The sequence below is a fragment of the Epinephelus fuscoguttatus genome, linkage group LG3 (assembly GCF_011397635.1).
Source record: "Epinephelus fuscoguttatus linkage group LG3, E.fuscoguttatus.final_Chr_v1".
In the NCBI taxonomy this organism is placed as follows: domain Eukaryota; kingdom Metazoa; phylum Chordata; class Actinopteri; order Perciformes; family Serranidae; genus Epinephelus; species Epinephelus fuscoguttatus.
The window spans coordinates 4865171-4892656 of NC_064754.1; the positions used below are offsets into that span (position 1 = coordinate 4865171).

The 27486-nt window shown below is 41.8% G+C and overlaps 1 protein-coding gene across 1 annotated transcript in view; it reads left to right on the plus strand.

The window, feature by feature from the left end:
* slit1b (slit homolog 1b (Drosophila)) overlaps positions 1 to 27486 on the plus strand; it is a 118055-nt gene that overhangs the window by 54165 nt on the left and 36404 nt on the right. Inside the window, exons 5-22 of the mRNA XM_049570777.1 lie at positions 2244 to 2315; positions 4770 to 4841; positions 5147 to 5218; positions 5710 to 5873; positions 5957 to 6104; positions 6530 to 6601; positions 13743 to 13814; positions 14322 to 14393; positions 16301 to 16444; positions 16549 to 16712; positions 18261 to 18284; positions 18810 to 18954; positions 20734 to 20808; positions 22727 to 22870; positions 24025 to 24168; positions 24255 to 24421; positions 24591 to 24729; positions 26412 to 26480. Coding sequence (XP_049426734.1) covers positions 2244 to 2315; positions 4770 to 4841; positions 5147 to 5218; positions 5710 to 5873; positions 5957 to 6104; positions 6530 to 6601; positions 13743 to 13814; positions 14322 to 14393; positions 16301 to 16444; positions 16549 to 16712; positions 18261 to 18284; positions 18810 to 18954; positions 20734 to 20808; positions 22727 to 22870; positions 24025 to 24168; positions 24255 to 24421; positions 24591 to 24729; positions 26412 to 26480 — 1959 coding nt within the window. The remainder of the gene's footprint in view (positions 1 to 2243; positions 2316 to 4769; positions 4842 to 5146; positions 5219 to 5709; positions 5874 to 5956; positions 6105 to 6529; positions 6602 to 13742; positions 13815 to 14321; positions 14394 to 16300; positions 16445 to 16548; positions 16713 to 18260; positions 18285 to 18809; positions 18955 to 20733; positions 20809 to 22726; positions 22871 to 24024; positions 24169 to 24254; positions 24422 to 24590; positions 24730 to 26411; positions 26481 to 27486) is intronic.

The window sequence follows — 27486 nt, forward strand, 5'->3', positions numbered from 1 at the left end:
GGCGACCCAGATTCAAACGTCCAAAAACACATAATTGAAACCACAAAATATCTCCATACTGCTCGTCCGTAGTGATCCAAGTGTCCTGAAGCCCCGACATAAAAAGTTGTTTGGAAAAACATCATTTGAACTCTGTTTTTAGCCTCATTGTAGCCTGCAGCTCTAACTGCCTCTCTGTACACTAACTTTTTATGTCGGGGCTTCAGGACACTTGGATCACTACAGACGAGCAGTATGGAGATATTTTGTGGTTTCAGTTATGTGTTTTTGGACGTTTGAATCTAGGGCGTCGTAAGCCTGCATTAAGTGGAGTTGTGTTGCTACCTCCTCTCTCCCCTTGGATCTCTGCAAGGGATGTGAGGACTTTAAAACTTCACCTGAGCCTCCCTCGGCATATGGGTGAGTAGATAATGGCATCTCTTTAATGTCTTGGCTGATCGGTGTACATATGTATATCTTTAGGAAATCTCCACAGTACATTTACTATCACTTGACAAGTTTACTGTTAATTTGTTCTCTGCTCCGATCACTAACACCTGACTGTTCTGAGGGCATTCACCACCATCCTCTCTGTCTCTGTCTACACTACTCTTATAACGCCAGTCATCATTCTCAGCCCAGTCATATGTTTTTCTCCAAGACCCATTGAACGCTCTTTTGCATTTCAACTCCTATGTTGTTTTAGGATTGACCGCCACATCATCTTTGAAGTGGAAAAGCTTCCCTGTGTCTGTTGTTTTGCAAAGACAGACACAGACAGAGCAGAGCGAAGTCTTGAAAAGTAGAGCAAAAAGCATATGTCACTTGCTCACTCGCGTTTTTGAGCACAGGCCGGTTTGGGACCAAAGTACCTCTTTACTGGCCCGGGCCATCAAGCAATCCTTATTGTTGAACCCGCCTACAGACAGGATGTAATTAAATACGTTGTTACTGTATCACAGTCTTTCGTGATGTATTTATTGCACAAGTTGACATTGCAATGACAATAAAAAAACTTACTGTATTATAGTATGGTGTTAATAAATAGAAGGACAGCAGTTAAAAGATAAAGATATCATCACAACACACATCAGTAGTAAAACACTATATGTCCCTGAAGAAAACACCAGCTCTTACTGCTACAATGGAATATAGACAGCTACTACTTTACTGATTGTCTCTTGTCTTGACCGTCCTGTTCTGCAGAAACCAGTAATTCTCACATTCAGTGTTACGTTGTGCTGTGTAAATTAAATCTGCTCTCACGAAGAGAGTGTTTCGAGGCTGGATGTCAAACAGTATATCATATCAGCAGTGCATGTCTCAGTAAGTGGGTGTTTCCTCCTCCGTCAGGCTCTCTGGTTTGACCCTGACGTTAATGGAGTGTGTCTGAGGTCCTCCAGGGCAGGCAGAGTGATGTACGTCCTCTTCTGTGGTCTATCTGACACACACACACACACACACACACACACACACACACACACACACACACACACACACACACACACACACAGTTTTATCCCTTTGGTTTTGCCTTTATCAGCCTGGTTCTGTTATTGTGGTTGCTGTTGTTCATCCGTTCTTACCTTACGGTCTTTCTAGCTGTAACATCGTATCTCTCTCTACTCATCCTCCTTTTGGGCAGTATGAAGCCGGCCTGTCATAGCACGTGCGACCCTCTCTGGTCTCTAGGCAATCTTGGTTGCTGCACGCCTCCCTCAGTTCCCTCTGGGCTAGAGGGGAAAACAACATTAAGATAAAGAGGAACTGATGCTTAGATTGGTTTGAAACTAGCTGGTAATGGCGCGGATCAGCCTGAAATTTAGATTTAGTGGACTGACAGTGGGTGGATGCTGCAGGATGACCCAATGTTTATAAGCACAGAGGCCGGAAACACTACCGGATATTAAGATCTACAACTTTTTCTTTTTTTTTATAATGCAGTAAATTCATACACTGTTTAGATGTTTTGTCTAACCTGTCTTTTTCAGACTGTTTTAAATGTTTATTCACCTTCTCCTTTAAATGTACTTGCTTCCCAGTAAGTCAGCTGGCTGTAACAGATGGAGAAGAAGATATGGAGGCTTTTAGTGTGCTTTACTGGCATCAGCCAAACAACGACACAATATTGCCTACGCACCATTGAATAATGAGATTAAATAAATAATAATAAAAAAGTAGAATTCATGAGTTAAAAGAACGAAAGCATGTATTTTCAGTGTCACTCAACAGGAAGTTTCTCTCTCTGTTTCTTTGTTTTCCAGGGACCTGAGTGAAAACAGCATCCAGGCCATCCCAAGGAGGGCCTTCAGAGGAGCCACGGACCTCAAAAACCTGTGTGTGAAAGTATACACTACGACATACTCACACACAAACACATGCACACACAAACAAGCAGTGGTAACAATAGTCTGATCCTGTAAAAAAGCAATTGAACTGTAAGCATCACACACATGATTAAGATTTCACATCTGCAGTATCTTCCAGTGTATATCTAGTTCATAGAGAGAGACTGGGTATTGTAAGATGCACCAGTATGTTTGAACTTAAATACGACCTACTGCATTATGCCTATTTCCAGGTTCATACTTGTATTTTTGGTTTCTACTAGAACATGTTTATATGCTTTAATGGCAAAAAAACACATAATTTTCCTCATACTGTCTGAGCAGGAACACCTGTTTTCACCCCCTGTCTGAAACACTTTGCATCTGTCTCTTAAAGCCCCCCATCCCGAATAAGCCCACTCTGCTCTGATTGGTTATCGTCTTCAGGTTTATCGTATCTTGGCATCTCTGCATCATCATTGCAGCCAAGGAATGGCTGTAACGGAGAATAGCAGCACTTTCCACCAATTAAAGCTTCTTAACACAACCGGAAATGTTCCAGCAGGAAATGATCCGAAATCGTGGAGAAATTTACAACATTGGCACCCAAGATTCAATGTTTCCCTGACGTTAGCATGTTGCTTCATTTGGTAGTGTTGGCTACATAATGTAAACACTAGAGTAACGTTTTTACCAAACACTTTCGGTATGGTACCTTTGGAACCAAAAATAACCCTTCAGACATGGTACCTAGACTATACATCTGTTTAGCATTTCAACCACAAACAGTACTCTTAAATCACTCACTGCTCTGTCCAGCACTCGCTGTATTTCCTCATCAGCGGTGACACAGATGGAAGTCTGCATCTTGTTTATCGTAAACGTAACACGGTTGCACACCAACATTTTCAGAACAAAATGTAATGGCTGCAGTGTCCTTGCATTTTAGTTTTAGTCCTTCTCACGCAAGGTCAGGGGTTTAGTGTTTCCGTAAACCACAGGAATGACATTCTGCGATGCTTTTTTTTCCCAACACTTAAATATCCACTCACTACTTAAAGTGATAGTGCACCCAACAATGAAAATTCAGCCATTATCTACTCACCCATATGCCGAGGGAGGCTCAAGTGAAGTTTTAGAGTCCTAGTAGTTTTTAGAGTGTGTGCACTTGTGCGAGACCGTAAGACATGGGCACCACGTTCATATGCGTGTGTGCCTGCTTTCGCTGGTCTCATGCTGGCTGGTTGGTGCAGCCTGGACCCAAATGTTTTTGTTGCCATTTGCGGAGCCTGGGCTTCCTACAGAGACCGGACTTTTTCACAGCATATTCAGAGGACATGAAGCTAGTGGATCGTGAGGAGATGTTTGCTGTGTGTGGCATATGACTTGACTTGTCACTTGCTTGACCTGAGCAATGACTCGACTTGACTTGCTTGACTTATAGCAGGAACTTGACTTGACTTGCTTGATTGTCACTGCAACTAACTTGGGACTTGTTTGAGACTTGAAGGTGACTGTGTGTGTAACTTTCCCCCATGTCTGGAACAAAATGTAACAGGCTGCAGTGAGAGTCTGTCTCAATGAGATATTTAAAAATAGCAGGTTTGCGCATTCAGTCCTTCTCAGGCAAGCTCAGGGGTTTAGTGTTGCTGTAGCCCACAGAAACGACTTTCTGCAACGCTTTTTTTTCCCTCCAGTTCGGTTGAAACTAATATATTTTTTAAACGCTTTAGGATCCACTCATTACGTAAGGGATAATGTATAATGAGCAGGTGAATACTGGGAAAATAACTCCCGACAGGGGAATAGACTTCTGTTTGTTTTTTCCCTCGGAAGTTGTTTGACAGCTGCAGTGTTGCAGGGCAGCATCCCTAGAAACGCTGGGCTACATAGCAACTGTGTGTAATGACCGTTGCTACTAGCAGCGGTCATTACACAGTAATATCAGACCGCAGAATGCCGCTACTGACCAATCAGAATACAGCATTTAATAGAGCCGTGTAATAAGAAATGTATATGTCATCCAGTAGCAACAACTGTTTGGAACAGAGTTTTCAGAACGATCTGAAGCCTGATGTTTTTGCTCACAGGGATTGCTTCTACATATCTTTACCTCATTATTTAAAACCACATTTCACATCACACTTAATATGAACATCTTTATTGTGACACTTTATATTAAAGGAAATGTGTGTACATGGCAACTTGTGTGAGACTAGCTGATGGCTAGTGATGGTGCTAGTTCTCGAGTCTCGTTTCATTTGTCATCGGCATGAGGGTCAGTAAGTACTGTCTGTATTTTCATTCTAAGGTGGCCATTTCCTTTAAGACACTAGATAAGGGAAAGCATCATTCATGAAGGTCCCCATCAAGTAACCTGCAAAAGATTGATCAGTAGATTGATTACTTGGTCGGCTTAACTGACTAAATATCATTCTGGTGTTGTGTTCCTTTCATTACCAGTCAGCTGGATAAAAACCACATCAGCTGTATCGAGGAGGGGGCGTTCAGAGCTCTGCGATCTCTGGAAGTACTGTGAGTAAAACTTAAAGCATGGAGTCTTTCAAATACAGATTGTTTGGCATGTCTCTCACTTCTTCTTGTTATATCTCTTCTTTTATCTATTTCTTTTCCTGGTGTCACTATTTGTTCATGTTTTGCCTTTTTATCCCCACTTTCTTCTTCATGTCTCTCTCTTTCTTTCTCCTTTCTACTCGATTATGATTTCTCCCACCACTCTCTGCTTCCTGTTATTTTTATTCCTCTCTTCCATTTGACTGTTTCTTTCTTTTCCTCCCTCGCTCCCTTTTTCTCTATCTCCATATCTCTCTTTCTCCCAGAACGCTGAACAACAACAACATCAGTACTATTCCAGTCTCCAGTTTCAACCACATGCCGAAGCTCCGCACCTTGTGAGTCCTTCATTTCAATGCACTACGTTACCCAGAATGCCACATTGTTCACTCTGGAAACAACCACAGTGACAGCACAGACAGACACTTACCAGTACTTGTTTCTTATTTTTTCGTCTCTCCTTCTTTATTTCATTCTTTTATTTCTCCTTTCTCTGTATATTGTGGTTAATTTCCTTTCTCAATACTTCCCCACCTTGTTATTTTCTCCCACCAATCCACTCCTTTTACATATTCCGTCTCTTCTTTGGCTTCTTTTTACACCCTCCTTCTTTATTTGTTCCCTTCTTTCTTACCTTGCTTTCCTTCCTCTTTCAATTTCCTCCTTTCTTTTCGTCGCACTCTTCCCTCCTTCCCCATATGTTCCCATTCTCTGCCTTCTGTCCTTTCACATCATTCCTTTCCTCCCTTTTCCACTTTTTCCTCCCTCCTTCACTCCCACCTGTCCTCTTTCCCTCCCTCGCACTTCTACCCCTGATCTTCCCTCCCAGTCGTCTTCACTCTAACTCTCTACGCTGTGACTGTCACCTGGCCTGGCTGTCTCCGTGGCTGCGGCAGCGGGCGGCTTTAGGCCTCTACACTCAGTGCAGCTCTCCTCCCACGCTGAGGGGCCTCAACCTCGCAGAGCTGCGCAAGAGCGACTTCGCCTGCTCAGGTACGGCAGCCCAGTGACAACAACACACTGAGGTTCACTTGTGGGTGAGGGAGTCAAAGTTAGTTTTACTTGTTTGTTCACAGGGCACGGCGGCAGTGCCTTTGTTCAGCCGTGCAGCCTGGCATCGGGCTCCTGTCCTCCCATGTGTTCCTGCAGCAACAACATCGTGGACTGTCGAGGGAGGGGCCTTACTGCCATCCCTGCCCACCTCCCTGAGGCCATGACGGAGATGTGAGTATCCCAAGTTTACATTCAACTGAGACAACTTACAAGTAGAATGAGCTTTATGTCCTTTAGCACTGAACTGACAAGTAGTCATGAGTATAGAATGGTCTGGGCATCTTCCTGGGATAAATAAAAAATCACATTTGAAGCAGTGACACTGTCCCAAAAATTACTCTTCAGAATTTGCAACATTGCTGATCTGCAGCATCTTGTTAAAAAAATATCATCATGCTATATCAAGTAATGTGTCTTGAATTAATGCTGCATGTGGACAAATGTCTGAGGACTTTGAATGGAAACTACAGACAGTCCAGTTGATGGAAGTAACATCCAGCTGGCAGCCATGCTGTGGTGTATAACAACCTACAGGAGTCAAATTATTAATGTCTGTCTCACTCTTTCTCTCTCTGCTTCTCTTGCTGCCTCTCTAGTCGATTGGAGCAGAATGGCATCAAGTCTGTTCCTCCGGGCGCCTTCACCTCCTACAAGAAGCTTCGTCGAATGTGAGTCTTCTGAAAACAAACTCACTGATAAATAGCAGTTTGGGTTCAAGAACCTTTTTTGGGTGAATATCGCTGATTTTTTCCCATCTTTGGCCTGTTAGGCAGCAGTGAGTGAACCCTTAGCCAGATGAGGTTAACTGGGAGGAGACCCAGAGTGAGAACACACAGAAGGGCATGTATGTACGGTACATCACATCTGGTCTGGGAAGGCCTCAGAAAAAGGCGCTGGAGAGAAGGACACGTGGGCTGCCTTGCATAGTCTGCTGCCTCCAGAAGTGGGCAGCGAAAACCAGTCATGAGAAGTCCTCAATTTGGAAATTTAATTTTTGAATCAGATTCTGCAGACTTAATTAGTCTGTGAAAACTTGCAATACATTTATTTAGCTCAACCTTTTACCTAAAGTGACTAACAATCAGTGTTTTTTTTTGTTTTGTTAGACGCCAAAAATCAGATTTCTTGTTAACATAGGCTTTAGAGATTTTCACATTTAGTTCTAAAACATAAAATATGTCAGTAAATACCACACTTGTAAATTTTGAAGCCTTTCGTGAAAAAGGTTAACGAGTGGCTAAATGACACTACAGAACCTCATCACGCTGAACACGGTTTTACAGCCTCGTTGTGTACGTGAGGTCATTTATGTATAGCCAAATGTTAGCTTTTAACTTTTGGCAATTGCATTTCCGCTTAAAAAATCATGACAGTGGCGTCCATTTGTGAGGATTATCTCGCTGAACAAAACACGTAAGTATCGTAAACTTTTGTTGGCAACTTATTTTCTGCAGTAACCCAAAATCCAATGGAAAAATCCCACTGGCTTTTTGAGGGCAACGCTAACTTCTGGGTTGGCCTGCCAATAAACATCATCCCTACAGAACTCAGCAACAAAAATTGCATGAATCATGCAAGTACATCAGTTTTATCAAATATGCTCAACTGCTTTGATCCAGTGTGTAGGATTTAGGGGGATATATTGGCAGAATTGAATATTAAAAGTATGTTTTCTTTAGTGAATAATCATCTGAAAAAAAGCATGATTGTGTTTTTGTTACCTTAGAATGGGCCGGTTATATCTACATAGGGAGCAGATCCTCGTCCTCAGAGTTTGCCAAAGTGCCATTTGTGTGTTTGCATTTACGCATCAGCCATGGTGGGAAGCGCCACCGCAACGAATGGTGTCTGAAAAACACTGATTTTTATCACAACACTGTTTTATTCAGTGCTTTTACTGGTTTTAAAGGAGCTATATGTAAGAAATATAAAGCAAATAGTCGTAAAATCCTCCTAATATGTCACAGAGAGTAAGGAATAATGTTCATATAACATACTGATCTCACGGACAGCAATAGTACAGCCAGAATATTCGTATTTAAAAAACATTTTTACAGTCCGCAAGTCATGTTTATGTTTTGAATTTGTGTTTTGGCCTGTTGCGCCACCCACCGCCGTCTACCAGTCACGCAGTCAGTAGAGTCTCAGCATCAGTTACAGTTATGACTGAGCTACAGCAGCACGGCAAGCAGCATGAGCAGTGTCCTGGTACATAGCATTAGCAGCTGGCTCCTCCTCAGCTGTATCCCGGCAGCAGCGTTAGCAGCAGAGAAGCTGGACTTGCACAAACGGTACGCTGAAAAGCTGAAGATCAAGGACGCAGCGACGCGGCCCTGCCACGGCAGCCGCCCGTAGGCAAACAAATCAGTCTCCAGCGTGCCGCTGTCCAGCAACCTCGAATCTGTAGGGGAGGGGGGACGGATACGACTCACGGCAGTATTTTGAATTTGAGTGCAGTAACCGTTTTGGCCACATTCTTACATACAGCGCCTTTAATCACCTGGTTTGTTTATTTTGGAGAGAAGGAGACCTCTGTGGATTATTCAGCTCCTGCGGGGTATTCCAGAAAGCGGGTTCAGTTCTTGGGTATGATAGTTTTTAAAGGATTCAGATTTCAAATAAGTCATCAACCATCTATATGTGCTTAAAATAGCTGCGGAAATTAGCAAGGATTCTTTTTTAATATTTTTTGGGGGTGGCATTTTGCCTTAAATTGACAGGACAGTTAAGCGGGAAAGCGGGAGAGAGACAAAGGGAGTAACATGCAGTAAGGTGCCACAGGCCGGAGTTGAACCCGGGCCGCTGCATAAGCCATATGTATGGGACGCCTGCTCTATCCACTAAGCCACCAACCTCAAATCAAAGATAATTTCAAATCAGCTGCTCTGGAACCAGATACTGAGTCAACTCAGAGTTCAGGATTAGACTCGGAGTTTGTTGAACCTTCTACCTGGAATACCCCTCTGGTAAAAAAAAACCTCCTGAACGTCTGGATCTTAAGTTCAGAGAAAAGGTCAGCAGACATCAGCAGGTGCTGGGTTCATTGTGGGTCTCCGACATGCGAAACAGCTTCAGAGACGCACTGATTAGTAACATGAAAATGCGATATACAGTGTTTTGACCATTTTTAATCACTTGGCCTGTTTGTTTTGTGGATAATTTCAGCTCTCTGCAAAAACCTCCTGAATTATGAACGCTGAAGGAATTCTAATCAGGAGAAGTTTCAGCTTGTTGCAATCTCCCACCCTCACCACTAGATGTCATTAAATCTCCCCAATCTTACACACTGGACCTTTAAGTTCAACATTTAAAGACAATAACAGACATTTTTATTTTTATTCTTTAAATGTGCAGTCTGAGCAAATGAGTTTTCAGTCTGTGATGGAAGAATGGAAGATGTGTAGAGTTTCTGCTTTCTTTATGTCCATGGGGAGTTTGTTTCACCATTGTGGAGCCTGGACAGTAAACAGTCGTGATTTTTCTGAGTGGTAGTCCCCCCCGCCCCTTCATAGTGAGGGAGTAGCAAGCCAATTGGCAGTAGCAGAGTGTTGTGGAGGGGCTGGGGTGTATGGTTTTGTCATGTCCTAGATACCCTTGCATTTTCATAGAATGTTGAACATTTTTGTGGAAGATTTAATGGCATTTCAGGTCCACCTCAGATGTTGACAGCCACTTTTTAAAACCAAGTTATACAGATTTAGTGACTTGTGAATACTCTAAAATTAAGAGTTAATTTTTCAAACGAAGATATATTTATTTATCACTTGATTTAAAGTCTTTCATGTTGTAATAGTGAGGTTGGGTTTTTTTTGCTCAAGAAGTTAAACATCAGCACTAAAATATTTCCCTTAGCTTCCATGATTTGCAGTATAATTATGATTATTATGACATGAAGTGATTAAATATACATTTTTCTTTACAGGAGCTAGGTTGAAAGTCAGCTAGACTAACACCATGTAGCCAGAGAAGCTGTGGTTTTATAGCTCCACCCCTTAAGTTTCAACTCAACCAATGCGATCACAGCATGTCTTCCTCCAGAGGGCCAGTGCCTCTGGGAAAATGTCAGTGTTTTAAACTCTGATCTGCCAACTGGATCGCTCTCTCCTTCCTCTGTCTCCACTGTTCACCGAGCTGTGGTTTTCCTGCTCGACATAACAAACAGCCCCAGTGGATTTTCAGCATGGAGGAGCACTTGATTTATGTCAGATGCAGTCCCCATCAGAGGCCGTTTTAGGGTCTTGCATGACGAATGAGACGTATATCATTGTGATCTGGTGAATGTGTTTAAAATACTCATCTGACCACAATAATAATGTTCCTAGCTTTGTACCCTATTTTAGTTTTCTCCTCTTTCTTTGTGGCTTTATTCTGTTCACTCTCACTGCTTCCTTCTCTCTCTCTCTTCCTCTGCCCATTTCCATCCTCAGACATTCTCTCTCTCCATCTTTGTCTCTGTGTGGTTTTCCTTTTCCTCTCAATCTTATCCCCCCCCCATCCTCTTACATCATCACTGTGAGACTGTCCCAAGCCTAGACGGGGGTTGATTACATTACCAGGCTGGTTTAAGTGGTTTGTCTTAAAATTTATTGTGACAGTTGAGCGACTGACATGTGGCAGCAGAACAAGGATTTTATAATCTGACATGCTGTGGTTTGGCTCGGCCAGACTAAATCAGAGATTTAAAAACTTAAGCAGAACTGCACTCGCTCTCTGAGAACCAGCCTTTCACATACAGTGGGGTTTCTCAGTTTTATAAATGGTTTTGATTTGATTTGATTTGGGGATTAGAAAAATGAACAATAAAACCATTCATGTATGTTTGACCCCAGAATGTATCACATGAAGAAAACAAATGCACTATTAAACACTTTCTCATCTGCTAAAGGAATACTGTACCTGCAAGTCAGTTACTTACTGTGTGTTACCTTGAATCTGTGAAACTTTGCTTTTCTCACATGCACCCCATGTTAAATGGAGAATCCAAAAAAGTGAAACATTCTTCAGGAATTTAAGTAATCAAAGGGAAATTTCGGTTTATTTCAACCTGTCTCCTATCGTCCTAAATTTATTTCAAGTGACTAGTGACATAAAAATAATAGTTAGCATGTTAGCCGTTAGCCTAGATACAGCCGGGGTGCATAGTAGCGTCAGACCTGTTAAAACGTAAGTGAACGGGCATACTTCAAGTGCAAAGTTAGTCCACTAAACAAGCTTTTTTTCCACAAAGACCGCCTCATATCGTTAGGATAAATGTCAGAGAACATATAGAAAATGACATGTAAACGTGTTGTCTTACCTTACCGGTGTGCTGCCATGTTTGTTTACCATCTAGCTCTGCTTTCCAAAGCACGGCCGAAATCTTGTGAGAACAAGCAGCAACAGCTGGAAGGCAGAATCGGCCAGTAACCTGAAAAGCTAATTCATTTATTTTCTGAAAGATTTATAGAATAATGGCTGACTTTTTGCCAGACTTAGACTTTGTGGAGGACTTTGCAGAGTTTGATGGCCGCCCTTATTTATTTGAGCCAGAATACACTGACGAAGAGCTTCATGAAATTGAAGAACGGAGGAGGAGAGAAAGAGAGGCACAACAGGTAGAGGACGAGAGAGGAGGAATGGCTGCTGCAAGGCTGAGTAGCTCTGGAGATTGGTGGTGTACCTGTGAATGCTGTGCCACAGTGCCCACAGAAGAGGAATGCCTCTGTTGCAAGGAATGGGACCGGTTGCAGCCTTATTATCAAGGTCTGGATGTGACCGAGGACGAGACACCTCCACCTGGAGTAGTATCCAGCTGGGCTTTATCTAGAGCTTGTGAGATTTCAGGCACGTTTTGAGATCGCTGCTTGTTCTCGCGATATTTCGGCCATGCTTTGGAAAGCAGAGCTAGATGATAAACAAACACGGCACCACACCGGTAAGGTAAGACAACACGTTTACATATCATTTTCTATATGTTCTCTGACATTTATCCTAACGATATGAGGCGGTCTTTGTGGAAGAAAAGCTTGTTTAGTGGACTAACTTTGCACCGTTCACTTACGTTTTATCAGGTCTGACGCTACTATGCACCCCGGCTGTATCTAGGCTAACGGCTAACATGCTAACTATTATTTTTATGTCACTAGTCACTTGAAACAAATTTAGGACGATAGGAGACAGGTTGAAATAAACCGAAATTTCCCTTTAAGGGTCATGTTTCACAACAGCAAAACTGTATCAAAATGATTTACAATTTACATTTACAAACAACTCTTGCTTTATAATCCAAGTCTCATTTATCTGATCGTGTGCTCAGTACTTCCCAAACACATGCATTTTTGCTAAAACATTACTATTCAAAACACTTCCGCCTACGAGTAGCACGCCCTGAGGGCGCCTGAGCACTCGCGTGCATTTGAACTCCTTTTGAGCAGAGTACAAATGCATGCGGGTACACAGGCCCACTACTCAACCGTGCACGACACTGTTTGTACTAGTGTGTTTTGAATTGGAATGTTTTAGCTCAGAGTAGAGCTCCTGCTCTTTCACATCAAAAGTGGTCAGTTGAGATGGTTCGCGCATCTGATTCGTATGCCTCCTTAGCGCCTCTGGTCAGAGGTTTTCTGGGCACGTCCAACTGGTAGGAGGCTTTAAGGCCGACATAGAACATGCTGTAAGGATTATATATCTTTCATCTGGCCTGGGAATGCCTCATGATTCCCCAGGAGCAACTGGAAAGTGTTGCTGGGGAGAGGGACGTCTTGAGTACTTTGCTCAGCCGGCTGCCCCCATGACCTGACCCTGGATAAGCAGGTGAAAATGGATGGAAGGATAGATTTAGTCAACAAATGTTTTGATAAAGTTCTGCTCTTGTTGATCATGGTCCACGTCTACAATTCATGCAATTTTTTTGGACCGTCTGTTCACTGTGGAGGTGTGCCAGAAATAGATTGGGTTTTTTTTATAAATTCAAGGTAATACAAGTAATTGATAAACAAATAATCACTTTGTTTGTGACGTATTCCTTTAATCCCTCAATAATATTTCACTTTATTTATTATGACACTTACAACAACGCACACAGGTTTAAACAAAGCTCTAAAACATTTAGATTGAAGTAAATACATTTCAAATAATAAAATAATCACAAACACAGATGAAAACAACCAGTTATAAGCAAGTTAGGAAAATACTCACTTAAAAGCTGAAAAAGTGAGTTATTTGAAAGAGAATTCTGCTCTCGCTGCCTTGATGTCCGCAGGCAGGAAGTTTCAGACTGTAGGAGTCCAGAGTCTTGTGACCAAATCTCCAAGTTGGAACAACTAGCAGTAAAGTATCAGCAGATAATATGGAGCAAGGAGGAATATAAGGTGTTCACAACTCAGTAAAAGTTGTTGATAACTCTTTAAGATTAATTCTAAAAGCAAAGGGAAGCCAGTCTTGGCATACAAGGATTGTTTTGTAGGTCAAGTCACAACCCCGGCAGCAGAATTTTAAACAAAACAGGAAAGAGATTCTTTTGTAGACAAGACAGGAAATAATGAATTCATGAATAATGGTTTCCAGAGTTTTTGTAATGATCTAATCTTTGACATGTTCCTGAGGTGATATAAACAAGAAGGAACAACTGATTTAATTTGTTTATTTAAGGTGAAGTTGCAATCAAGGATGACAAAGATCCCTGCTGTAATGGGTTACAGAGAGATGCGACAACAGTCTCTGCTTTCACATCAAAACAAAGATGAAGCGGACTGTTTTTTTGGCTGCTGTGACTAAAAGTGTGTGTGTGTGTGTGTGTGTGTGTGTGTGTGTTACCTGTTTCATTCCCAGAGACCTGAGTAACAACCAGATATCTGAGATCGCTCCTGATGCTTTCCATGGCCTCCGAGCTCTCAACTCCCTGTGAGTAACACACACAGTGTCACGGTGTGTGTGAATAAACTGTTGAAGTGTTATGAGAGTGCCTCTACCAATATGTGTTTACATATGTCTGTATTATGCCTGTCTATACCTCCATATGTCTGCACCGCATGCGTGTGTTTGTGTGTCTGTCAGTATGAATAATTCAAAAGTGGCGCCTGCTCTCTGTAAACAGAGATTCTTTCTGAAACATCAGGACATAATCACAGCGGGTGGCCTGTGGGTCTGTGTGTATATATGTAAGTGTGTGTACATATGCCTGTGCTGTATGTGTCTGGCATTAATGTATTCTGTTGTGGCTGTGTGTGAATGTGTTTTTGTTTGGGCTGCTTTGGAGTGTGAAGCCATCTAAACGTTTTACCAATGGAATAAAAGTCTTCCGTTGTTTATGATGATGCAAATTGATGATGAAACATGGTAGTAAGTGGTAACACACTAATTGAATATGTATGAATTCATAAGAAAAAACAAAAACATCTTTGTGTGCAGAGTTCTGTATGGTAATAAGATCACCGAGCTGCCCAGCGGAGTGTTTGATGGCCTGGCCTCTCTGGAGCTGCTGTAAGTCCAAACCACAACATGCATATATTTGTCTGAGCTGACATTTACACCGACTGTGTTTTACGCAAATGAATTTCAGGTGTCAAACGGCCTGAGAGTGCCCATAATTTGTTGGATCGCTGGATGGAAAGAAATGTCTCCTCGTGTAGTTTTTTGCCAAGTCAAGCTGATGTAAATCTGTTTCTCATAACACGCTATGATGTTACTTTTTTGATAACACCGCCATCTTCTTATGCACCACACAATGCATTCCACATGCTGAAGCTACAGTTGTAATGATTGTGTTAGGATGAAAGAGCTTCATGACACAGCTGCAGAAATTCAAACTACCATGAAGAATTTGAAAGTTTCTGAATGTGCCTCAGAATGGTTGATTTAAAAATCATTCTGGCAGACAGCCATGTACCTACTGTACAGTAGGTAGCTGTTGACAAGGTTTGGGAGTTTTCTGAAAAACTGCTTTATGTCAGCAACTAAACACACCAGAATCTGGTCATATTTAAGTTGATTTTTTTTTCCGGATTTAAATCTTTTTACAAAAATCAGGCTTGTGAGATGTCATCGAGTTCATTATCAAAGTTCCTGTGGATCTGAAAAAGTTTTAAAACATTAATCTAAAAATCAGACCTTAATTAGTATAAAATTAGGGATGGGCATTTTAAGTAACTTCTGTATTCAAGTACTCATATTAGATTATTGTGGAGTAATTATTATTAAAAGGCTTCAATTTGCCTACTACACCATAAATTTGAAATTTACGTGAGAAAAATTTAAGGGCCATGTTTCACAACAGCAAAAACTTAAAAAGTCATTTAAAAGAAAGTCTTAACTGGTGGAAAAAGATTTCCACACACTTGTTTTACTTTACTGTTGAGCTTTCAGTCTACATACAGTAAAACACTGCATAGATGTAAGTGTGTGGAAATCTTTCTCTACTAGTCCAGACTTAGTGATGTTTCCAGCACCTTGCCAAGACCAAGCCAGTGGTGTGGAGCGGTGGTTGTTCTGCATCATTAAAAAAAAATTTAATAAAAGTCTTTAAAAAAGACTTAAAACATCTAAAAATAAGGCTGTTGTTGGTATTAAAATTAGGGATGGGCCTTTTAAGTGACTTCTATATTCACGTACTCGCATTAAATGATTAAAGTTTATTAAAAAAAAGTCTAACATAAGAAAAGGGATGTCACTGGCCAACAACGGAAAAAAAGTGCAATTTGAAATTCATTAATTGAACAACCGGGCTTCAGACCTCAAATACTTGGCCACATATGTATATATATATATATATATATATATATATATATATATTTATATGTATGTATGTATGTATGTATGTATGTATATCCTTTTTTTAAATAATTAACTGAGTGCCTCTTGGATTAACATCAGGCAGCTCAGAGCAAACAACACTCATATTTTGTTTCTGGTAGAGCTGCTCAGAGCAGAGGATCCGATGTCTGCTAGCTAGCTGTCACTGTACCATGGACAGTATGGGGAAGTGAAAATTAAAAAGAAATTGGCTATTAACCAAGATTTTGTGGCACGGCTGTAAACGATACATGCCAGTACCTACGAGGTGGCTGGGTGTATTTTATGCGTAATGTTTGTCAAATTCGGCAGGATGGGAATTGAGGCAGAGTGAGAAACACAAAATCACCAAGAAAATTTAGCAACAAACGTGAGGTATCTCTCAGTTCTGTTCTCGTCTCCACCACGCGACAAACATGTCATGTTTTATGTTAAAATAAACATTCGGACAAAATTGTCCCATCCCTAAGTAATGGATGTAGGATCATGTTTTTTCTGGTCTTACATTTCGTCCTGAGTGACATTAAAAAAGTCTTAAGTCTAACACGCCATAAGCTGTAGGAACCCTGATAATGCTGATGTTCTCTTTTGTTTGTCAGGTTGCTGAATGCCAACAAGATCCACTGCATCAGAGCGTCAGTGTTCAAAGATCTGGAGAACTTGGCTCTGCTGTCGCTGTATGATAACAAAATCCAGAGTCTGGCAAAAGGCACCTTTAGCTCACTGCACAGCATCCAGACACTGTGAGAAAACAAACACACACACACAAGCTATTTTAAGTTCTGTTCTGTTCCACTCCATTCAGTCTGATCTGACTGATGTCTCGCCCCCTGTGATTTCCCATCAGCCACCTGGCCCAGAACCCCTTCGTGTGTGACTGTAATGTGAAGTGGCTGGCCGACTTCCTGCGTTCAAACCCCATAGAGACCAGCGGAGCGCGCTGCGCCAGCCCTCGCCGCCTCGCCAACAAGCGCATCGCACAGATCAAGAGCAGCAAGTTCCGCTGCTCTGGTCAGTTCCTGTGTGATGTTTGTGTGTGTGTGTGTGTGTGTGTGTGTGTACGTGTGTGTGTGGGTGGATGGGTGGGTGTGTATGGGAGATAAGAAGAAAAAAGAAAAAAGACAGGAGTGTGAATTGAGACATGTAGTGACAGTCTGGGTTTCTGACTGTAAGATGATGAGCCACAGCAAAGCCTCCCTCAACTCAAGTGTAAACACACTCTGTGTGAAGAAATGCAAATTATTATCCTCCAAAAGTCTTTTTATAAACATGGCCTGTTAGCATATATATTAGCTCATGACACACACAGTCACTTCTCTGTTCACAGTACAAAATCCACACTGTTGCAAAAAGCTTTGTCCACAAAAAATTGAACCAACAAGACTTGTTGTCTCTTGTCTCTTTTCTTTGATACAAAACATCATAAAGCAGTTGAGTCAAAGTCACTAAACACAAGATTGTTGCAGCTGGAGAGAACTGCTATTAGACTCTGACTCAAACTCATATCCATGGTGCTCCAACTACAAGTGCATGTTGTTTCTGGCTATGATGAAATCGAACAGATTTATTTTACTCATTTACAACTCAAAAACACACAAGAAAAATAATTAGATAACAGTAATAAGTTCTTATTTTTGAAGCTATGACAAACCAAAGCAAGTTTTGCTGACCAAAAAGTTGTCGGTTGAAGCCTCAGCTTATGGCACTTATAATGTGTACTGTTTGTTTCCTAAGAACAGAAACATCATCTGTAAGTTGTTTATTTTGCAGAATAGTCTTGAGTTGTGGGGTGTAGGAATCATTGCGGCCTCTAGGGTTCACTGGCAGATTTTAGACTTTAATACCTGCGAAATAAAGTGCAGCCTCGGACGGCACAATGGCAGCAAAGAATCAGTGACTTTTAGAATAAACACGTAGAGCTTCTTTATGTTATGTTCGAGAAATACAAAGTTTCTCTCAAAAATAACAAAACAAATATGAAATTGTGTTAAACAGCTAGTTTAGTAAAACACTGAGACCCAGCTGCACTGATGAAAGGGACAGTGTGTGACGTGTCAGGCACAAAAAACTGAAAGAAAAAAGTAGTTGTTTACAAAGTATTAGTTATAAAGTGTGGCAGCGTGGGTAAGAACAAGATGAGAATGAAGCGAGTTAATCTGACCGACTGTAACTGAACGCCTGTGACTAAAAGCTCCCGGCCATTTCCTTCACCCATACCGTGCCAGTGCGTGGAGCCAGCCCCTGGCCAGTGAGACCATGGCAGGCTCTCTGATCACCACATAAACTGTTCCACGCCGCTTTAGTCTCGCTGCCAGGCCTGGAAGGCTGCACGCAGGCTGACACATCGCTTCCATAAAACAGCAAAACATCAATCTGGAGACGGATCGTTTCACGCCTTCTTTCATGTTTAAAAATGTTAAATTTTACTGCGCTCAGTTTTACACAAGACCTCCTCCAGGAGTGCCTCTGTGTGTGTGTGTGTGTGTGTGTGTGTGTGTCTTTGCAGCTTTCAAACCCTTTGACTGACATGGTTTTGTTTCTCTTTCTTTTTCATGACAGCCAAGGAGCAGTACCACATCCCAGGTGATTATGTTTGTGTGTGTATGTGCTGGGCTGTCAAGCCTACGCTGTATGTGCCTGATCTCATTTCAGAGAACAAATGAATTTCACCCAAGCAACTTAACAGAATTTAATAACAATAATATGCATTGGGGCAGTAACTAGCTGCTTGAAAATCTGTAGTCTCCTAGATCGACAAGGACATTAAATGCCTTGCTCAAGGACAAGAACTTGTGTCTGTCTGGTTTATTTTCATCCAGGTAATTCTAGTTCAAGTTATAACTAAAGTTTTCCAACCAGTTTCCAGACTGACTGACACAGACTAATAAAAGATAACCGCAAAATATGAGTTATATTTTCTAATGCTGCTTAACGTCATCCACTCAGTGGTTAGTTTAGACTGATCAGATGCATTGTTAAAAACATATATATATATATATATATATAACATATATAAAACTTAATTCTCCAACTGCATGTCTTAATTTTGTTGTGAAAGGTATGTTGAATCTCTCCTGAGTCCTTTTTTGTCTGTGTCTGTATGCCCAGGTACTGAGGACAGGCGTCTGAGCTACGAGTGCAACAGTAAGCCGGTGTGTCCTGCAAAGTGTCGCTGTGAGGCAAACGTGGTCGACTGCTCCAACCTCCGCCTCACTAAGTTCCCTGAACACCTGCCGTCCTCCACCGAAGAGCTGTGAGACACTCAAACACCTGCACAGAACACATGCACAGTCTATAATTAGAGTCCTGCTGACACTGGAAGTTTGAGGCTGATACCGGTACCAGTGTTTAAAAATGATACAAATCTGATAGCTGTTTAGCAGACAGTATTGCTGAGACTAAAACATCGACTTTGTTGTTTCTTTTTCATGAATACTGAACATAAACAAGACATTTCAGGAAAACATTTCTTAAATTTGTTTATTAAGCAGTTGTGATGAAGATTCATCTGAGGCAGGGTATTTTACAGTTGAACAAAAACTTTATTACCAAAGATGAAAGTAACACTAAAGTTTAAACTCTTACCTTCAATCATAATTAAGTTTGTACAAAAGAATAAACAGATCAAAAAGTGTAAGGGTGAAATGTACATAAAAATAGTGTTTGTAAATCCTTTATTGAAGCACTTAAATGCATTGCAGTTTTTTTCTTATCTGCTTACGTACACTTGTCATGACCCGGCTCACAAGCCATGAGAGACACCGTCTTAAACTGAAAGGTGCACCAATTTATGTGCAACAAAAGAGAATTTGAAATACATAGTAATGTCATGAGGTGTGTGAATCTGTGTCTCAGTGTGTCAGCAGATGCATGAGTGAGTGGGTGGGTGAGTGGGTGATGTATGCAAGGTGTTGTATGGTGTGGAACTTAGACTAGAAACCAGGCCGAAGCCAACTAAACAGTCAGATGAAAGGAGAGAGAAAAACTGACTTAACAGCCAGGTCTTAAATAAGCTTCCCCTGAGAGACTGTCCAGGTGCTCACAGTTGCACTTATTAGCTCCGCCTACCAGGACCTGCTGATGCAGGGGGGTGTCACACAGTATACAAACATACTGATTAGAGCAGGCTCTAATGATAATTTTCATCATCAATTCATCAGATTTTTCTTTGTTTAGTTTCTAAAATGTTAAAGATACCCGTTAGAAGTTCCCCGAGCCCAAGAGGACATCTTTAAATAGCTGCTTGTTCTGACTAACAGGCCAAGATATGAAATTTACAATGACACAATACAAAGAAAAGCAGGAAATCCCTACTTTTGACGAGATGTGACCTGTAAATGATTGTTGATTTTACTTCAGTTTTGGTGTCAGTTTATTTTATTTCAGAAGGGACATTGTAAATTAACACGCAACACACAGTATAAAAATGCCAAGTTATCCAAGAGGCTATTTTTAATCTGTAGTCACTTGGCAAAGGTGTTAGGAAAAGCAAAAGACAGATAAACAGGACACACGGTTTAAAAGATTTCCTGAAATACATCAACGAAAGAAAGAAAAACAACACACATGCTTGATATATGATTTAAACAATGAGTTGATTATCAAATTTTCCTTCTTGTAAGTGTTTCAGCACCAATACCAATATATCTGCGGTTAGCCAGTATCAGCTGAAGCTATTGGCCTTGCTCATATATCAGTCTGGCTCCAGTATTCACAGTTACAGTGTGCCATATTCTATTCAGGGGATGCTTTTATTCAAAGTGCGTGCATTTTCGCACAGCCAGCTCCTGTGGGAACCTCAGTGTTAAAGCCATACACTGCAAGACCTCCTCATGATTACACTTCTATGCATGTACATACATTACACAGACATATGAGCGCACACACAAGCACTTTATGGATATCCGTGTTGACATGTCTTGTATGGACTCATACTGCATGGATGCACACTCAAACACATTCCAAACCGACTCTTCTGCTAATGATGTTTTCGCCCTGTCCTCTTCATGTCCACTGTCTGTGACCGTCCCAGGCGTCTCAACAACAACGACCTCTCCGTGCTGGAGGCCACCGGAGCCTTCAAGGGCCTGTCGCAGCTCAAGAAAATGTAGGTCACTCAGAAAACCTCAACAATGACGACTATCCATTCAATCATCAAAACAGTCTTCCAGGAGATCTCATTGTGTGGCCTTTATTATCACCTTAAAGCTGGGGTATGCACTTTCCTGAAAGGGGCAAAAATACACCCTCCTCTTGCAGCTCATCTCTCCCGCCTTCTGTCCTAAGCCCCACCCACCAGACAAGTAGGGCCATATGCACACGCTTCATACAGTAACCCAGTGTTTCCCTTACATCAGCAACAGAGTCAGGATGTCCGAGTAGCCTGGATCCTTGGCTCTGGCTGAGGTTGAGTTGCTACAGATGCTGACTGGGGATCTGTCTTCAGGGCTGCTCGCTGTTCTCCTGCTGGTTAGATGGTCTGTAGCGGCAGTGAATGAGTCTGAGAACACACTTTGATTCAATGTTAGCAACATGAACATGAACTTCAGGCTGCAGCCGTAAGTCTTTCGCTCTGGTTAGCTGAAGGCTAAACTATTAGCATCATGTTCTCTCTATCTCTGAAACACTTTGCCGATATTGACACATGTTTTATTTTGTTTATTGTCAAACTTTCTTTTAGGCTAAAGCCCTTTTTAAACAGGAGGTGTGCAAATTTGCAGGAAAGCCCAATCAGTCTTCTTTCAGCATTGGCAGTATAAAAACAAAATTGGGGAGTGCGGCAAAATGCCGCCTACCTACTTTTGCTGATACAGAATGTGCCTTTTTCAGGGCAATGGGGGGTGTGAGCAAGTAACAAAACGTGCATAACCATAACCAGTGACATGGAGGGAGGCTGCGGCTGGTCAGTCCTTCGGCAATTCTCTCGTAAATCAGCCCATGCTTCACCGTCCCCGTCATCTGATGGTTAATGGTCTCTTCGTTTGCACAATTCCTTGTCTCCCCAGTTGCTCATCTTTACAGTGTCTGTCAGGTTTGTGTTTCCCTCTTGCTACTAGCTGCTTGCTAATTCCTGCTATCAGCTGTTTCCTGTTTATCCACCGCCAGTGGCTCGCACGTGCGGCGTCATCAACAGCTCCTCCCACAAGTCTTCAACAGCCCCTTCCATTGTGGAAGGCCGCCTCGGTCTGTTTAAACTAAAAGGGTTCCGTCAATATGTCTACCCTACGAGGCGGAAAATATGGCACCTCGGATCAACTCACCAATCCGGCTCTGTGTGTGTAAACGCTCGCAGCTTGCCGGCAAAACGGCCCAACATTCGTGGAAAATCTGGCAGTGTAAAAGGGGCTTGTGTTTTTGATAAGTCCGTCATTCTTTTTTGCAACTTATTATGCAGCACTCTCTGCCATCGAATAGGACTTTTACCATCTGGGATGTGCACGTGCATCGTTATTTGTACAACAGCCAATAGGAACATTTTCTCTCTGAAATGACCTGTGATTGACCATAGACTCTGGTCACAGCCTAGAGTTTCTAAAGCCCAAAAACAGAGCCAAGAGGAGGTGCAGAAGTCTAATTTTCTCTCAGGCCACTTGAATTACAATATACTCAAAGTTTATTGTGGGATTTTTGCCCAAAGACGCCAAAATAAAACAGCCTACCCCAGCTCTAAGAAGGACAAGAGGTTCTGACCAAACTCTGTAATGTGAATTTTATGAACTGAACTGAACTGAGTACACTACTTCATTTATAGTGGTTTACTTGGAAAACATACATGGAAAAAGGTAAGGCTGATTATTAAATCACTGGAAAACAAATCTCCCAAAATGTTGAATGCTGATAATTAACCAGGTTGACTTCCACCACATGAGCAGACAGCTTGCTTCAGCAGCCTTTATTTCGCTAATTGATTATATCTAGTCACAATGAGTGCATTGTCTTGAATCTGTAAGAGTGGTGCTCGTGATAATAAAACAGTGTGTGAAAACCTGAGACTGTAGAAAACATTTTGCCTTCCCTCTTTCCAGTAACTTGAGCAACAACAAGATCTCAGAGATTGAAGACGGGGCGTTTGAAGGTGCGTCCTCGGTGGTGGAGCTTCACCTGACAGCCAATCACCTGGAGTCTGTGAGAGGGAGCATGTTTAAAGGCATGGAGGGACTGCGCATGCTGTGAGTTCACTTCACACTCTTCCTCTAATATTCGTCATCATTAAACATTGTAGAGAGTAAAGTATGTTGCCCAATTAGACCTGTAAAGACCTTAGACAGATGTCAACACACAGAGACAAAGTAAAAAGATAAAAAATTGTGGTTTAATGAGATGCATAAGTCCTGAGTGACAGACAGTACTCAAGTCATGTTTATCAGTATACAAGTACACATTTGACTGGGACCATGCTGTGTACAAAAGCAGACCGTGGTCAATAAACGTAGACTGCATAAATCCCTGATGAGACATGAAGCCAGTGCAGAAGCGCTTTAAACCTGCATTCTTTCTAATGGCCAGCAGGGGGCGACTCCACTGGTTGCATAAAAAAGTCTGATGTATAGAAGTCTGTGAGCGAAGGACCCTACTTCTCATTTGATTTATTACCTCAGTAAATTAGGCTTTGTGTTAATTCATGCAGGACAGAAGTCATACGCCCCAGCTGATTGGATCATTGCTTCCAGTCAGTCACACACCAATCAGCGCGCATTCTCACAGCAAGGCAGTCCATTTAAATATGGCCTCCTACTCAATGAAACATTTTCCTGACACGTTTATGGTCTCAATTGCTAGTTTCAAGTCTTCTTTAATGCAGCATGATGTTCACTTTATAAATGATGGTCCTGTTGAGAGTAAAATATACGATAAAGCAGGGTAGCTTGAGTCAAATCGCTACCACGGCAACCTGTCAATCAGGACAGCTCCATCCTCTCATCCAAATATTCAAAAAACCAAGATGATGAGGGCCAAGATGTCAAACCTGAGGCTTCAAAACAGTAGTCCACAAACCAGTTGGTGGTGCCAGGGTGGCTACATCCAGTTCTTTTATACAGTCTATGACAACACAACAACACAGAAAAAATAATGAAACAGTAGACTGGACATAATATAAGAAATATAAGATGATAGAAGAAAATAAACTTTAAGAAGTACCTCTAAAAGTCGACCTACCAAGGACCTAAAATTGCGCGACATGACCAGATTCATCAGTCAAGTTAGTATTGATCCCCTCGTCTAACAGCCTATGAAATTCTTTGCAGTCGAAGCACTCCAACAGTTCAGTTTTATAAGACTAAAATCCGAATGTGTGTGTATTTTTTTGTGTGTATGTGTGTAGGATGCTGAGGAACAACAAGATCAGCTGCATCCATAACGGCAGCTTCACAGGTCTGAGCAACGTCAGGCTGCTCTCCCTCTACGACAACCAGCTGAGCACCATCCTGCCTGGAGCCTTCGACACCCTGCCCAACCTTTCCACACTGTTAGTGATACACACACATACATGGATCTCTGTTGTCTCGTTGTTACCCTCTTTGCCTCCTACTCTAAATCTCCTCTGTCCATCAGGAATCTTCTGGCAAATCCTTTTAACTGTGACTGCCGTCTGTCCTGGTTTGGTGCGTGGCTTCGGAGCCGACGAATCGTGACAGGGAATCCTCGCTGCCAGGGTCCTGCCTTCCTCCGAGAGATCCCCCTGCAGGACGTCGCTGTACCTGACTTCCGCTGTGAGGATGGTAAGATACACACACTCTGATATAAACAGGAATATACTGTGAAAGGAATGTGATCAGAGTGCAGGACAGCAGCGATATGATACCTTACAGCCACATTACATAAAATATCTCCTCTTGACATCAACATTTTATTACTGTGCCCCCACCTCACTGTCTGCCATCTGTCCAGGCTCTGTTCTGGAGGACAGCAGCTGTGCCCCGGGGCCTCAATGTCCCAGCCAGTGTACCTGTATGGACACAGTGGTCCGCTGCAGCAACAAACACCTGCAGGCTCTTCCCAGAGGACTCCCCCGCAACGTCACTGAACTGTGAGTCTGAAAGAACAAACGCAGCATTTTCGACTTAAATTGCTTCCACATCATCTTCAGTGCTGTTACTGTCAGGGACTAAAGTCCACTGCTTCTTTCTCTCCTGTGTAGCATTGGGGTCGTTGCTTAGAGAAGTAATGTATTACTTAACTTAGTTACTCCCCACAAAACAAGGATCAGGAGAAAGACAGCACTGCATTAGGTCATAACTGTCTCAAAATAAAAGTATAGATTAAACAATATAAAAGAGGTTACCCTTCCTAATGTCGCTGAGCACAGATGTGCAGATAATTGTCTCAAAATAACACATCCATAGCTTGCTTGCTCACCAAACCACGGCTTTATAGCACACTGGTCCAGCTTATCTGACGTGTTTATCACTAAAGCATCATGAGAAGGAACCTCTCATATTGTTTGTCAGACAACCTGTTCCTCTTCAGAGTCAGCACAGACAGCACAGACTGCCCAGGCTGCGGAGCTTCTTCACGGTGAACTGGATGGCGTTACTGCTGTCTGCGTATTTCATGATACATCTTTCTTATCCGTCCATTATGCAGTTAATTGAAGAACTTAAGTAACAACATAATTGTTTGAATAGTAACTGTAATGTGATTACTGAATTTAGGGACAGTAAAGACCAAGACAGAGGAAACCAACATCAAGGACTAGTGGCGATGAAGGCCAATTGTTGCCTCGTCTCACGTCGCCATGTCTTGACCATGAAGTTGAACTGAACATGCTGCAAAGGCTACAGCCAGCGGTCAACTAGCATGTAGGTGCTGCGTCTGCGTGAGAGGAAACAACTCTCTATCATAGCAGACGTGATAGTTTGTATGCATCATTCAAAAAGGGAAACCAGAAGACCGACAGGACGGGCTCAAAACACTAGTTAGCCAGTTAACACATTAACAACACAACCCGCTGTTGAAAAAATATCTTACCTAATATGTAATGTTGTTTTGATCTCACACCCTCTGGACCTTAGTCATTTGTTTTCTTTCCTCACTTCTATTTCTCTTCTCGTGCACTGAGCTGAACTGCCAATCAGAGGGATTTCTCCCACTGAACCCAAGTAATGTAACACGCGTTACATTACTTGAGTTACACACAAATGCAGTGTGTTAACAGCACCAACACTGTTCCTGTGTAGAGCCAAAAGACAGTCCATAAAATCAACCCTAAGAATAACCACAGTTTCTACATCATCATCAAGAAAGAAAAGAAAAACTGTCACGTGTTAAATCCATTAAAATGCTAAAAGATAATCCCTGAGATGTTTTTTTTTTAAGAGACGCTGACATAAAGCCGTACATAAGATACGTTGTAAGGCAGCGTAATTAGGTAGAGTAAAAGATGTAATGATCTTATCAGCCATGTTTATCTTCTCTGATGAAAGGTTGTAATTATAGGTTTCTAAGGTAGGTCGTACGCAGTGTAATACTGACGGATAGATTTAAATTATGTTTGAAAAACGCATCTTTCAATGCTCTGATTGTTTTTCTGCAGTAATCAGGCACTTGTTACATGCTGATTTAATATCATTCAATCACAAACCTCTTGAGCTTGTAAAGACATGATAATGTGTGAAATGACCTCAGAATTTCCTGAATGGAGCATGTGAATTATTATTTAGCAGCACAGCACAACAACTGCCTCTTTCTCTCCCTCTCTTGTCCTCTCAGGTATCTGGATGGTAACCAGTTCACCAGTGTTCCTAAGGAGTTAGCCACTTTCAAATACCTGCAGCTTGTGTAAGGGCCACTCGACTAAACACTCCATTCACACAAAACCTCGCACTCCACTAACCCTCAGCCACATCTGCAGTCACTCTACTGACACTCTATTATAACCACTGACAATGTGAGCAGTAATTCTAATTACACCTTTCTGCTCCACCGCCTCTTTGAACACATCCGCATTTAGCAAAGGAGTTATTTTACTGTGGTACAGGGCGCTTATGCTGACACATTTTTATTGTTGTGTATCTACTCTTGCGCACTGGATTTGAAGTGAAGCAAAGATTACGGGGTATAAGTGCTGACTTTTAGCTTTAACAGTGAGGAGTGTAAGACTCATAACTCATGTTAGAAAGCTCCTACAGTCATACCATTGCCCCGCTTATTAAATGATCTCAATCCATATGATATATGTCAGACGTTCCTCTGCTAGAGATCAGACTGAAGGTAAAAGCCCCAAAAACAAGCAATACAGTAGGTGAAGCTGGCTGTATAATACACATGACTGTGAGTCTGTTGATGTTTGTGGGTCAAACATCTTTATTTAACTTTTTCAAAATGTTTTCCTAGCATTTTAGTCTCCTAAAACTGGGGGGAAAGGCTACAGTTCCTACAAAGCACACCTGATTTGGATGTGAACACCCTGCAGGGTTTCCCACGCAGAGACTTTACTTGACCGGCCGCCGAGGTAAAAATATCTGCAGGGTTCCCACTGTCATTTAATTCCTGGAAAAGTTATGAAATAAAAAAAAAGGCCATGATAACGGTTTGACATTAACAAGATGTTTTGGAAAACATGTCTAAAGTTCTGTGAAAAATGTTCCCTGTATTACTGATTTAAAATGTAAAGCTGTGTTGCGTGACTGTTGAAATGCCACTGGTATCACATGATACATGTTGGTGTATGCAGCTAGTTCATTACGGGAATGTCTAATGAGCAAGTAACGTTAGTAAGTAAGTAAATTTTATTTATATAGCACTTCTCACAGAGAGGACTCACAAAGTCCTTCACATGGTTAAG